Raw genomic sequence first — 13,802 nt, forward strand, 5'->3', positions numbered from 1 at the left:
TAAACTAAGAGCAATTAAGAGCTGTCAGTTTCTCTAACAGTGCATTGCAATGCAGTGTCTGATGTAAAGCTGTTAAGGCACTGTAAAATGATGGACTGCAGCGAACTCACATCTCATCCTAGTTAATTTGATGAACTTTGCCAGCATTCCTGGTAGAATGCTACTTAACAATATCATGAAGATTCCTGCTACCAAAAAGGAAGGATGAAACAGTTCATCTCAACTTACTATTTTGCACTTTTTTTTCCAACTGTTGAACATCAATTTTATTTTCAACAATTTTGTTATAAAGTCATCTTTGACTTTTTCACCATTTTATAAAGAAAACCTCTGCAAATACGCTTGGAAGCTCTCTTAACCGTTTAGGAAACACTCAGTGCAGTAAATTAACTCTCCAGTGGGCAAACTCTGCAACGTAAGTGGAAGACTAATCTTGCTTGGACTGATAACACTTAAAGCTGTACGACATCCATCTTGTTGATAGCAAGAGCATCCAAACAGACAGGATTAGCAATGATGGCAGCAATGGCACATGCATAAACTGATGGTACACTACTAGGGAAAACAGGACGACCAGCCACCACTGGATTCTCTGCTTCAGAAATCGGCAACAGCAGTCCTGTTTTCAAGCATGCAGAACTTTCACACACACACAAAACTAAATGCTCTTTGGGACATTGCTCAGTACTGAATTTTGTAAACTTCAGGAGACATGCAATGCACTGTTCCTAAGCAGCTGATACCAGTTCCTAATCAAATGTGGTAGACTCAAAATCAACTCTTCAGTAATGTAAATTATCCTTTTGAAAGTCTTTTTTGGAACCTTTTTAAGTTAATGTGTGAAGTTTTGCAGCAAATGTGTCACTTTTTCTTTGAACAAGTCTTTCTTTCATGGTACAGCACCATAAGGTAAATTATCTTTGAGGAACATAAAGCATACTCAAGTCACTCCTTTCTTTTGAATGTAGGACATCTGAAAATTGATGGAAATTTTACTGGCCTTGGGTCATAATGTTTAACAAGTTTATCTAATGTCATTCCAGAGCATTTACATAGTCATATAATTTTTTTTTCTCTTTCTAATCATCATCATCATCCTTGGACACGTGCTTATTAAGCTTATCATGCTTAGAAAAATGCAAGGAAAGGACAGCTAGATTCCTGCAGCGGAAACTTTAAGGAGCAATTGGAATCTATTTCTCAAAAATAAGCAATGTGAGCTTAAAACCACAAGAAGGTCATATTGGGAAGTTAGTTAAAATTAGAGCCCAAAGCTAATCCTGCCAGCTTAAGTTAGACCTGCTTTTTCAAAGTGCTGGCCTTCAATTTTTATCATCTCCGCAGATCAGAAAATGAAAAACAGCAAAGAAAGATTTCAAAAGAAAATCAAATAAATCTTAAAATCACCATCATCTAATCTGGAAAAAATACAAGGGCAATGGATGAAGAATAATCAGTTATGTCTGCTTATCAAAGTATTTAGGAGGAGAAAAAATAAATCATTCAAAATCTGCCTCTGGCCAACCTTTGCTGACTTTGTGTCACATTTACTTTGAATAAATTTTGGGGGTTTGTTATAAACTGGCCAGACAAACATTTGTTATTTACTGTCATAGGGAGGTAGAACTGCCATAGGCAAACCTACTAGACATGTGTCTTTTCAGAAAATACAAGAATGGGGCTGTTGGGCAAATAAAAAGGAAGGAAGAATAGGAACTCTTCACAGTCTGGAAAACAGGAAGAAACATAACTTTATCACAATGACACTTGTCATTGGCATTTTATGTCTTCCCAAGGGAGTTCAATATTTTCTTCATACAATGGCAAAGACTGTTAAATGGGGCTTCCCCCCCCCCCCCCCAGTTTAGAAGCATTTTCCAAGACTTTTCCTTACCTCCAGTACACACAGCTTGGCTTTTTTCTAACTACAGCATATACTTAGTACAATATACACAATAGCAGTCCCTGCTTGGTCTTTAAATGCAGGTTGCACCGTGCTTCAACTGTAAGATACAAATAAACCTAGAGCAGATCACTATGCAAACGAAGTTCAAGTGGCATTTGTCATTGCTATAATCCCTCAGGCACCTGTACTTACCTGCAGGTAAGTATTTCAGCTGGTTGTTAGCCAAGCGAAGATGACGTAAAGACCTCAGGCGGCCAATCTCTGGACACACAATTTCGAGGGCATTATCACTTAGGTCCAGAAACTGCAGTTTAACGAGGGAGCCAATGGCTTTGTGAGAGAACAGATTAAAACATGAATGTGACCCAACAGTAATGTTAAAATCTTAATAGGACTTTGAGAGGATAAAAAGCCTTGGTACCTAACACCCCTGTCTGAGCACATTCTGGTGTATTAAAGCCGGCCTCACAACTGAACGACATACCTCGTAGAAATGCTTATCTATCTGACAAACAGTACTGCTGGCAGTGAGACAGGGAAGAAAACAAAGTCTGATGCACAGAACACTCCCACTTCTAGATTCCCCTCAGACAATTCTGCTCTGAAACCACTTTGTCCATTCCTTACTTTGAGTCTATCCAATTTATATATTCAGAAGGAGTTTAAAGTATTTCCCTGAAGCTGGACACAAAACTCTACAATTAAGTCAAAGAAGAGAAACCTCTATGACTTCTTGATACTTCAGGTTTCAAATGTGTCAGGACCTAAATCAGCAGAGTAACTGGTAACTGGCTGAAAGCAGAAGACACACTGGATCAAGTGCCATTTAGCCTGTTGGCTTTCTGCAATTAGAACTGAAGCAAACAGCATTTAGGTGCATTTGAGAATTCATTAAAAGAATCTGAGGTAGCATAAACAAGGATATTATTGACTAAGAAATACATTGGTTTATTTTGTATGAAAATCTTTAATGTTTTATGGGAAGAAAAATTAATATTTTATTATTCCTGCCACTTATTGTAAGCTGGTAGATTACTTACCTTCAGGTACAACAACTATGTTATTTGAATGAAGGTACCTGGGGGAAGGAGAAAAAAAGCAGAGAACACCACCTGTTACCCTCAAGGACTTCTGCTACATTATCAGTTTGCAAAATATCCCATTTCAGACTGAAAGAGCACCCTCACAGCCATTCCTCTCTATGACCACAAAAGCTGTGCAAACTGTATAAATTGGCAATGGATAGGTACTGAAGTTTCACTCAGACTATTGCATAATTAACATAAAAATACAAGAGAACGACATACAATCATGCAAAACAAAACATTCATAATTACAATAATTATGGGCTTTGGTTCTGAGAGGCATAAGAGGAAAGCAACAAGAAAAAGTAATAAAGCAGCTGGAATAACCAGAATGAGGCAGTTTTGATCACCAGGTTATTCCACAAAAACTGCAGGCATGAGAAGAAAAAATCCCCAACCCACCTAAGTCACACAATTGCAGACATTCTCCCCTGCACAAACTCTTGCACCTTTAGGGACTGAAGAAACAAGCACATGACCCAGTCACTGCAACTGGGTTTTTCAAATCTAGAGTATACTTTCAAATGAAACCCCCAGTCCTAAACATGGCTATTCAGACACTGAGTGTGGCCAGATTGCTCACTAAGAATATTCAGCACCCTCTGCTGCAGCACTCCCAGTACTGCTGCTAACATAAAAACCTGACACATTTTAGTTGTCAACAAGCACTGCTACAAATGAACCAATGGGTCTTGTGGACAACAGCATTTTCAAGTCCTGGTCTCTCTAACTGTACAGGAATCAGGAATATTCAATGCCCAATTGCTCAGGACACATGAAAATGACTTGCACAGCACATTTATTTCTAGCATATCCTCTTTAAACGACATTTCCTAAAGTAGAAGTCCATCTTTTGGGGAAGATAGAGGCAAAAGATGTATGAACATTTCAAGTGCATGGAGCACCTGAGCCTTCTCTTTTTCTTGAAAAACTGCAGAAGTTTAAAGTTTATTAACAATATAACAAAGATAGTGGATATGTTTGTAGACAGCCTTATGTATGAGCTCAGGATGAGAATTCTACCCCTTTCAGCTGCAGCTCCTGAAAATAGTTGTGAAATATTTTGCTCAAGCTAAAAAATACAAAGGCCACTATGAGGCTCCACATCCAATATCCCAACATGAGGGACATGATGTACAAAAACCCCACAGATAGTAGTAAAGCTTTTAAAAACATCTAATGAAATGGCTACGGAAGTAGCTCTCAGGTAAATTAAAATCAGTTAAGGTTGTCTTTGCAAATGTGAAGTAACTGCAACAAATTATTCTTTCAATAAATCTTTGGTTTGTAGTCTCTTCTCTGTCAACAAAAGGCCTTACTGTCTGATCAAAACTAACTTGTACTATTGGAGCTGCACAAATCACAGGCTCACTGCAGTTCTCTGTAGACCATCAGGGTGTGTGGGATAATGGTGGTGCAACTAAGCTTGCTGAACCCCAATTAGGTTTGAATCCTACAATTCAGTGTTTGTAAGAGACTACTTTAAGGTGTCACTTATACAAGTTTTCCTAACAGCACCATCAGATGACACTGAGATTTCCTGATGCCCCATGGCAAACCATTAAATGCTAAGTATATGAAATACAAACATATTTATTTTACTGCTTTGGAGCATAAATATACTCTCAAGACTCAGGCTGCTTGAGACAAGACTGTCTCTTAAGCAAGCTGAAGACTGCAGTGACCTACAAAACAGTTCAATTATACTGTGGTCGAGTGTACCAGAAAGGTGTGGTTTCAAGGGCCAAATTATGATGATGAGATCAGACAGCTGAGTGTACTAGGCTACTCAGACAGACACCTCCTCCTGCCTTCCATTAAACAACAGGATCAATGGTCCACCAGTTACACAACTGAAAGGAAGCCAAATGAGTTAAAAGTGGAAAAGAGGGTGTCCTTCATAAGTCCCTTGCTGCAAATTCTATCACACAAGGAAATCATAATCTTACTAGAAGAAGAAGCAAGAAATCATTGACTCTGAGGCTTACAGCTTAAAATTGATTGCCAAAACAATACAGTTCATGTGACATTCATCCCTTGGACAAGATTGGATAAACCACACTGCCTATAGCAGATGTCATTAAACAGTGACTAACCCTGCTTGCTCATTCCTGCTCCTGTTTGACAATCTGTGACTGTGTTCCAAAAAATGTTATTACTACTGTCAGAAAGACTGAGATAATAGTAACTATGTAAGTGAGGTAGAAAGGAGCAAGTAGGGATGGGCTGGAGGCAGTAACTTGTTACCCTGTCTCTGTCACAGCCATCTAGCCATTTGGAGGCTCCAGTGTTTTATCAGGGCGACAACAGTCCACACAGGAGTTGGAAAGTTACACAATAAACAAGCAATTATAAAGATACATTAGCATGAGACTGAATACAGCTGAATAGATCTCCTTTAAACAAAAAAGACTCTTTTTTGCCCTCCAAGAAAACCTTTGACACTTAAGAGGCAGTTATGTACAAGCAATGCGTTCTACAATTATGTTAAGATATGAAGAATCAGCATAATAAAAATGTGTTAGAGCTCCTACACAAACTCACAATTCCACGAGGTTTGGAAGCTTCTGTGCAAGGTTTTCTGGCTGAAAAAGAGTTAGAGATTTTTTAGGTTTCTAAACAAAACCCAGACATACATATTGTGTACCCAAGTCATTTCAATAAGCATACTAAAACATGTCTGCAACTAACTCACAGAAAAAAATGAAAAAATCAGCAGAGTTGGTGCATAATACCCTGTCTCCATATCCCCAGACTGCACAGTCCCCATCCCTGCAATCTGAGGCATATCAAGGGCGAGCAGTCCTCTACTAAACAGAACTACAGCCTAGAAGTGACATTAATGTGTCCTCAACCAAATGACAGTCAGACTTGTGAAGCTAAAAAGATGGATTACCAAAACTTTACTTTGAAAATATATTCAAATATAACTGAGTTAGTTGAAGCCAAGAGACTGCTACAAAGCTGCAGCCTTTACTGATTAAAGAACAAGAACTACACAAGACATATCCATAGTGTATTTTATTCTGCAATGCTGCTAAACTGAGAAATGACCTACAAACTTTGTGTAGCTTAATCAATTCCCACTAAGCCACAAGTGCTGAATCCATGTAACGAGATTTCCATATTTCCATATTAACATGCATATAATTTTCTAAATGCTAACTGATCCCTAGTTGCAACTCTATTTCATGATGGCATTTATAACCATGAGCATGTATCACAGAATTGGCTTCATAAGTTTCAGATGTCATGTTGGCAACCATACTCAGAAGTATTGAAGGTTAAAACAGTTTTATTGCTTAAGATATCTACCTTAAATAGACACATTTGATTGGAAAAAAGGTTTTACAGTACATATAGATGCAGAAATTAATTTCAAAAGCTGCTCAATTTTATGAACAATGAACAATTATAAACAGCCTCACAATTTTCACTGTCATGTAAATTTAAGGTATATTATCATCTAAAAGGTAACTTTGTGCTTACAAATTTATTATGTAGGAATATGCTAATCTGAAAAATTAACCTTAGACTATTGTAATGCATCAAACACACCAGATCACAGATCCGAGTAAAAGGAGCAGTTTGGTTTCCACTGTGGTGCAGCAACGGATGGCTGCAGAAGCAAATTGTTGACGTCATGACCCGACCACCATAACTAATGCGCTGCTGCCACCTGCTGGAAGCTTTCCTACAGTACAGCTAGCTTAGAAATTTTCCCTTAAACTGGGAAAAGAGGCAAAAGCTGCAACGTGCTCAAGCACAAAAATACCCAAGATTTAATTTTAAAAAATAATAAGAGGGAACTTGAAAAAAAAGCAACCAAACCAAACCCCAACAACAAACCACCAACCCTGCACACTGCCATCTGTTAGAGTAAGGACCCTAACCTGAACCACGAACTATTTTCGCATTACACATGAAGGTTATACTCCTCTCCTTGCTTTAACTGCTTCATATGTTAAGAGAGTGAAACTCAGGTGAAACACTCTTTTACTTTAGCAAGTCTAGAATAGAAATTCTCTTTATCCTCTTGAGTACCCCAGTAACAATGGGTCTGAGTCAAAGTTGTTTCACACAACATCCTACAGTGAAACTAAGATTAGAAAAATAAATGCATACATGATCCTTCAGTTGAGAGGTAAAGCTAAAATCAGCTAAACTCTGCTCTCTGCTGGTGACATGACAGCAGACAATGACAAATGAATTATCAATTCTGCCATCAGCTGAAGCTTCCCTTGCCCTCACACCCACTGGGCATTTTTCCAAAGATGACCCTGCTGGGCTGCCTGGCCAGGACAGCATTGCCCAGTCTGAGTTAGCAAATTAACAACTGTCCTGGCACACAGCTAGCTCATGTTCCTGACAGTGCCATCAAGGCACACCAATATTTCCTTTAATAGATAGGGAAATAGGATTACTGGAAGGCTAGTGCTATCAATCAAATATTATATGAGCAGAAGTTGGAAGACTCAGTGCTGGGATAGATGTGTGCTCTACAGCTTCTGGATCCATTCATTACATCAGAGCCCTCTAGCATTTCCATCTTGTCCACGAAAACAAAGATTGAATTATTCTTCGACAAGGTATGCATAAATTCTGTCAGTGTAACTATTCCAGACATTTTCATAGGAGCTATCTGTCAGGGACTAGAGTCATTTGAGAAGAGCAAAAAAGGGAAAACAAGATTTTTCATAACTCTGAAGGAATGAGCTAGTGGGACAGAAGCACCACCTTACAGATTTAGTCTGCGTGATTGCTAATGATTCATATGCAATTTCAAGTATTTATTGATAAGCTAATGCTCACCATCCTGCACAGAATCAAAGGAGCACAAGGCTGAACTAGACATTAAAATTACTCTTCTCAGGCAAGATCACCCCTCAAAGAAACTGGTGCATTTTCTCTGTCGAAAGTCTCAGTGAACAGAACACAGAGTCCTTCAATACCCTCTTTCGTTTTAGCAGCCCTCAGGTGAGAGTCCCTCCTCTGCCTCTCCCACCTAAGTAACTCACTGTTTCTTTGCTGAAACTGAGTATTACTTGTCCTACCAGCTGAAAAAAACGTTATGAAAATACTGCTTTGTAAATACAGTGATGACTTCTGCTCTCCCTCATTTTTCCTCCTCCTCTTCTGTTTTTTTTCTCTGCCCTGCCTTTTCTTTTTGCAAGTGGAATTAACCTAAACCTCTCCACCTTCTCTCACAGGGCATGTTCGCTAAAATTCCCTTGTTGCTGCTTTCTAGCTTCTTCCCAGTTTTTCTGGGTTGTTCATAAGCATGAAACCTCACGCTCAATCACTGCTCCAGCTTGTGCTTTAACAGTATCCAGTAATTATTTCCCTCCACTGTTAATAGAGATTGTGAAACTTCCCATGTTCCAAAAAGACATCTGCCTTTTTGTAACACACTGCTGCCCTGATCGATTCCTGTCCACTGAAACTTCCAACATCTATTCTGCTGAACAGATGCTTGGGGAATTAGACCCAGTTTTGTTTGCCTAGGTCCCAGCTATAGTACTGTGCACTTGAAGGAGATGCCATCAGTTTTCCTGATCATTTTGAACCCTAGTGCTCCACTCCACGCTGTTTACAAGTCATTCTGCCTGGCTATGATCTACGTATTTTAAGTACTGCTTTGAGAAGAGCAAAACCCAGACTCTAACACACCCATGGAGAAAATGGATATTCAAAAGCCTCTTCATCACTGTTTAAGATTTTGAGCAGTACAAACTTCACAAAGCCTACACCATTAAATAATCACTGAATGTCACAGTGTCAAAGCAGCACTCTTTATGGTCCTTGGTTGAATTTTTAAAGCACCTTTAACTTGTAAGCATAATTCCTATCCTCCCATTAAATTACTAAGCAAGGGACTTGACCAAAACAAAAAAGTGCCAAAATACTTCTCTACAGTACATGAAAACTTAAGTGACTCATTCAACAAGAATAAAAGGTGTTAAATCTTCAGATTAATTTCAGTTTTCTGCCCAAGAACTGAAACTTTTATTGAGGAATTCTAATGTGCCATTGTCAAAGCTTTAAACACTTTTCCTTAAACTGGAGTACTGGACTTTTTCTAGGATATATACTATAAATAGTACAATACTGTAATGTTAGCAGCCAGGCCCTCAAGCTCCTCTTCTCTGGCTGTTATTTTACCTCTCACACCATGGAAGACCCAAACAAGTGAATTAGCTGGAGACTTGAGCCTATTGGCAGTGGCAGGTTTTGACTCTCTAAGGAGTTTTAGTTATGTAACTAGCCCACGTTGCATACTAAGGTCATATTCATTGAGGGTGAGAAGTTACTCAATTCAGGTTAAAAAAGAAGAAATAAGTAAGAGGCACAAAGCCATCACAATCCTGAAACTAACTGTTCGTTCTAGCAGCAGCAGCCCACAGACACAGGCTTTTGCTGGCATTTTAACAGCATGCTTTGAGTTAGGCCCTGAGGTTAAAATAAGGCACACACCAAGGTAAAAGTTGTTAGGGTTCTGAAGGAAAGTAGACTTGACTTGCATAGCATCACCCAACAGTTGAAAGGCCTGACTACAGCTGTGAGCAAAATTTATAGCAGTTGAAAGACTCCCAAACAACAAAGCTCACAATAAACTCCCAGCAGATCTTCACAGAGCTTTGAGGGCAACCAAATATGTCATAAATGTTCAGTTATTATACTCTACATTACCCATGAAAATTCAAACAATCATACAACTAAATACCCATATTTCACAACACATGGCATCATTCAGGACCTATGACTTCTTTTTTCATTATATGGGGGTTTTGCATGCAAAAATCAGAACTCCTACACATACACCCAGTAAACACTGCAATAAAAAAGCTGTCATACCAATGTGGTCAGGGAATTTCTTTTCATATAAAGTCTCTCCAGGTACTGCAGCCCCTCATCTTTCAGTAACTCCAAAGGAAAGTGATGGAGATTTCGGTAATTTAAGAACAAGTTCTTGTGCCTTTCCAACTTTGCTTCAGAGATTGTTTTACACAGTTCTGATGCCATGACTACTGCTGTTCCAAGCACCACATCTAGTGCATTGCATCTTCTGAAACCAGACCCATTTCTAGGAGACAAAAAGAAAAGAACAGAAGAACAAACCACAAAGGCGGCATTATCGAGGTGCACTCCATACATTCTTTGGCAGAAAGAGCTTGTGAAAACATACTACCTGATCATTTATCTAAACACACTTGCTCCACTTAATCTGTAAATAAAGTGCCCACAACATCCACACCAGAAGGTATGTTAGAAGCAAGACTTGGACTATTTTCTGGATGAAGTGTGTCTTTGGACTGACAATAACAAAATCTTAAGGTATACATATTGCATTTTTTCATCCATTTTCCATGGACTCTTCAGGTAATTCTGTCAAAGTTGCCACCACAAAGAAAAAAAGAAACAAAAAAGACTCTCTATTAACCACTGTTGGTATCCTACTCTTATCCTGTCAAGTATGCTAGAAGAATGCACAGATCACAAGTCTTCTTACCTTTTGATGACTAAAATGCTTTTAATTCAGGATGACAAAGGAAGGAAAGTTTGTTAATCTTCTCCATATAAAAGGACCAGAAGCATTTATCAGTTGGAGGAGATAGTGTAGATGGGCAGCCAGTTAGGGTGTTTTAAAATAATAAACTATTAAAAGGAACCAGCCTTTCCTTAGCTTGTTTGTCAGGTGTAACCAAAATTCTAGTCCTTCTTATGTCATCTCTGTTTAGGTACAACAGCAATGCTACATACACCTTTTCAATTTTCTCCCAGTCAAAGAACATAATAAATCCAGACAATTAATTAAAAGTTACCCCTTTTCTACAGACTCATTGCATAAATTCATTTCCATTAATGAAAGACACAGAATTGTAACTGGCTTACATTAATACCATTTTCTGGTTTAGTCCATTCCTTTACTGGAGGAGAGATTTCTAATTATAACAAGTCTTGGAAGTGAAGGTACTGAATTAGCAACAAGAGCCCTATTTGATTATATGGCAATCTGTGGAACCAAAATGCTTTACCCAGCTCAAGACTGACAACTGGATGATACCTGTAAATCAAACTACTTGATCAGTTTCAGCAATTCCCTCTATTTGCAGATCAGCTGCTCTTACCGGCAATCTAGGTCCTTTCAGAAGACCACAGCATTTTTCTGACATTTACACACACACTACTAATCCAAACTGAGGTGTAACACCCTGTACACCTTTTCTAATCTTGATTTCTCCTCAGTTCAAGCCATGCAATGATCAGTTCTGCAAGCAGACAATTAGCCTTTGGAGAATTCTATGTAAGATTAGGAAGCATCAGTTCAGCTTTGGTTTAGCACTGTTCATGCGAGATGAACCACTGCTCCAGCATTCACCTTCCTCAGCTACCTTCAGGAGACAGGGTACACACACATCTGGCCTCCAGCACTAGCAACATAAAACATCCCTTGGTTCAGCAAAGGAAATTAAGGCACTACAGTTTGTCCAGAGATCTTATTCAGGTGTTCTGCACTTACAGACTTCTCTTCAGAGTTGTGACCCCGTACACCAACCGGACCACATGTAGCCACAGCACACAAGAAGACACAGACACAGAAGCCCGCAAGAGCAAAGTGCAGCTTACTTCAGAGGAAAGCTCTCCTACGCCCTGCCACCAGAAGTCAAACTTTCTAAACAGCCTTCTGCCAGAGACAAGAGCGACACCAAAAAGGACACAATCCCGGTCTTTAACTAAAGGGAAAGGGGAGAGTTAGGGCAAGTAATACCCAATGGTGGTGTGAAAAGTCACCAGAGCAGAAAGCCGCCGCTGCACAGAGAATGGGCAAATAAGCCCACACTGAGCACAGGTCAGGGAGCAGAGGCTGTGAAGAGTGACACCGGGAGGCTGAGGACACCCCCAGACCTCCCGGCCACCAAGCGGGACCGACTGGTGGGAAAGACCACTGCAAGCTTGCAGGAGCCGCAGGGCAGGAGAGAAGAGCCTCCGGGGGGCGCTGCACGAAGCCGCCCGACTCGATGCTCCTCGGGCCCGGCGGAGGGGGGGCTGCAGACGAGCCGGCCTGTCCCGACTGTGCGGGGGGCGTGTGGGGACCGCCACGGGCGGAGGCGTGTGAGGGTTCAGGAGGCGGCGGGAGGCCGCCCCCACGGCTGAGGTAGGGAGGAAGGACCTCGGCCCGGTGCAGGATCACACCCCCTCACGGAGACGCAGCGGTGCTCCGGTAGGCGGACAGCAGAGGGCAGAGCAGTGAAGGCACTCGCACACTCCTTCTGAACCCTATGCGCACCGCCCCGCTATCCCCCTCACGCCGCGGGTAAAGCCACTCACCGGCATGGATGCCGCCGGGGCGGGGAGCGGGGAGCGGGGAGCGGCGACCAGCTCGGAAGGGCTTCGCTCGGCGCCGACGCCGGCCCAAGCACCCGGGGGCGGAGCTGCCCGCAGCCACGCGAGACCGCTGCCGCCACGCGACTCTCGCGAGACACCGCCCCGCCTCGCCTCCCGCCACAACACCGCCCCGTCTGCGCGCGCCCCGTCTTCCCGCCCAGGACAGGGCTCTCCCGCCGGCGGCCGCCCGGGCGCGGGCTGCTCGCTCGCTGCCTGTCCTGTGATCTCCTTCCCTGGCATGCAATCATCGAATTATACAATCGTTAAGGTTGGAAAAGGCCTTTAAGATCATTGAGTCCAATCGTAACCCAGCTACGCTGACTCCTAAACCGCATTCTGGAGCGCCGCACCCGCAGCTCCTGGAACTTGGGCGATGGTGACTGCTCTGGGCTGCCTGCTCCTGTGCCTCCACTCGCTCAGCGAGGTTTTTCCTAACGTCCAATCTAAACCTCCCCTGCCATGACTGAAACCAGTTTCCTCACCACCTGTTGCTGGTTACTTGGGAGAAGAGACCAATAGCAGCCCCAATCTACTGTCCTGTCAGGGAGTTGGAGAGAGCAACAAGATCTCCCCTCAGCCTTCTCCTCTCCAGACTAAACACCCTCAGCTTCCTCAGCTGTTCCTTGTCGTGCCCTCTGAACCCCCCCCCAGCCTCACTGCTCTTCTCTGGACATGTTCCAGCACCTTGATGTCTTTCCTATACTGTGGTGCCCAGAACTGAGCACAGTCCTCAGGCTGTGGCCTCACCAGGGCTGAGCACAGGGGCACAATGACTTCCTTACACCTGCTGGATGCACTGTGGATACAGCCAGGATGCTGTTTGCCTTCCTGGCCACCTGGGCACACTGATGGCTCCTGTTCATCTGGCTGTTCACCAGCACCCCTAGATCATTTTCCACCTGGCTGTGACTCTTCCCCAAGCCTGTAGCGTTGCTTGGGATTGTTGTGACCAGAGTGCAGGACCTGGCACTTGATCTTGTTAAGCCTCGTTCCTCTGAGCATTGAAGAAAAGCATCATGTGCAGGTGAAAGCTGTGGCCACCAGAGATACCTTCCCAGCCAAAGTGGGGGAGAACTACCTACCTTTGATTTCCTGGTTAACAGCACACCAGAGACCCTTGAGCACTCCTGCCTACATCCCCAGCTTGCCCATCACGTTCACTTTTATCCATGCTAAGTTTGCCTGTTGAAACAGGTAAGGGAATTATGGAAGCTCAGTTTTCCTATTTATTGTTCACTTGATTTTAATTTTACGTATGCTCTCACGTACTGAGATGACCCAATACATAAATCCTGTCTTAGGGAAGGTTTTGTTAGTGTTATGTCAGTACTAATTCCCTCATACTCAAAATATTTGATGTTGCTGGGAATTAGATGTCCTTCTTTGCTGAAGATTAGCCCTACCAGCTGCCTAAAAAGGAATCC

The 13,802-nt window shown here is 42.0% G+C and overlaps 1 protein-coding gene across 4 annotated transcripts in view; it reads right to left on the bottom strand.

The window, feature by feature from the left end:
* LRRC28 (leucine rich repeat containing 28) overlaps positions 1-12,404 on the bottom strand; it is a 53,809-nt gene extending 41,405 nt beyond the window's left edge. For 3 of the 4 annotated variants that reach the window (XM_068143339.1, XM_068143338.1, XM_068143337.1), the window contains exons 1-5: positions 12,322-12,404; positions 9,847-10,075; positions 5,536-5,576; positions 2,947-2,984; positions 2,099-2,236 (exon numbers count right to left, since the gene is read on the bottom strand). In XM_068143339.1, coding sequence (XP_067999440.1) covers positions 2,099-2,236; positions 2,947-2,984; positions 5,536-5,576; positions 9,847-10,014 — 385 coding nt within the window. In that variant the 5' untranslated portion in view covers positions 10,015-10,075; positions 12,322-12,404. Of the gene's footprint in view, positions 1-2,098; positions 2,237-2,946; positions 2,985-5,535; positions 5,577-9,846; positions 10,076-12,321 lie in introns of those variants that run through there. The other variant, XM_068143341.1, reaches the window with a different exon arrangement.
* Between the last annotated feature and the right edge of the window lie 1,398 nt (positions 12,405-13,802).

This window comes from Melanerpes formicivorus, unplaced genomic scaffold (assembly GCF_026170545.1).
Source record: "Melanerpes formicivorus ecotype bairdi unplaced genomic scaffold, bMelFor1.0.p_v2 SCAF_10, whole genome shotgun sequence".
NCBI classification, from domain to species: Eukaryota; Metazoa; Chordata; class Aves; order Piciformes; family Picidae; genus Melanerpes; species Melanerpes formicivorus.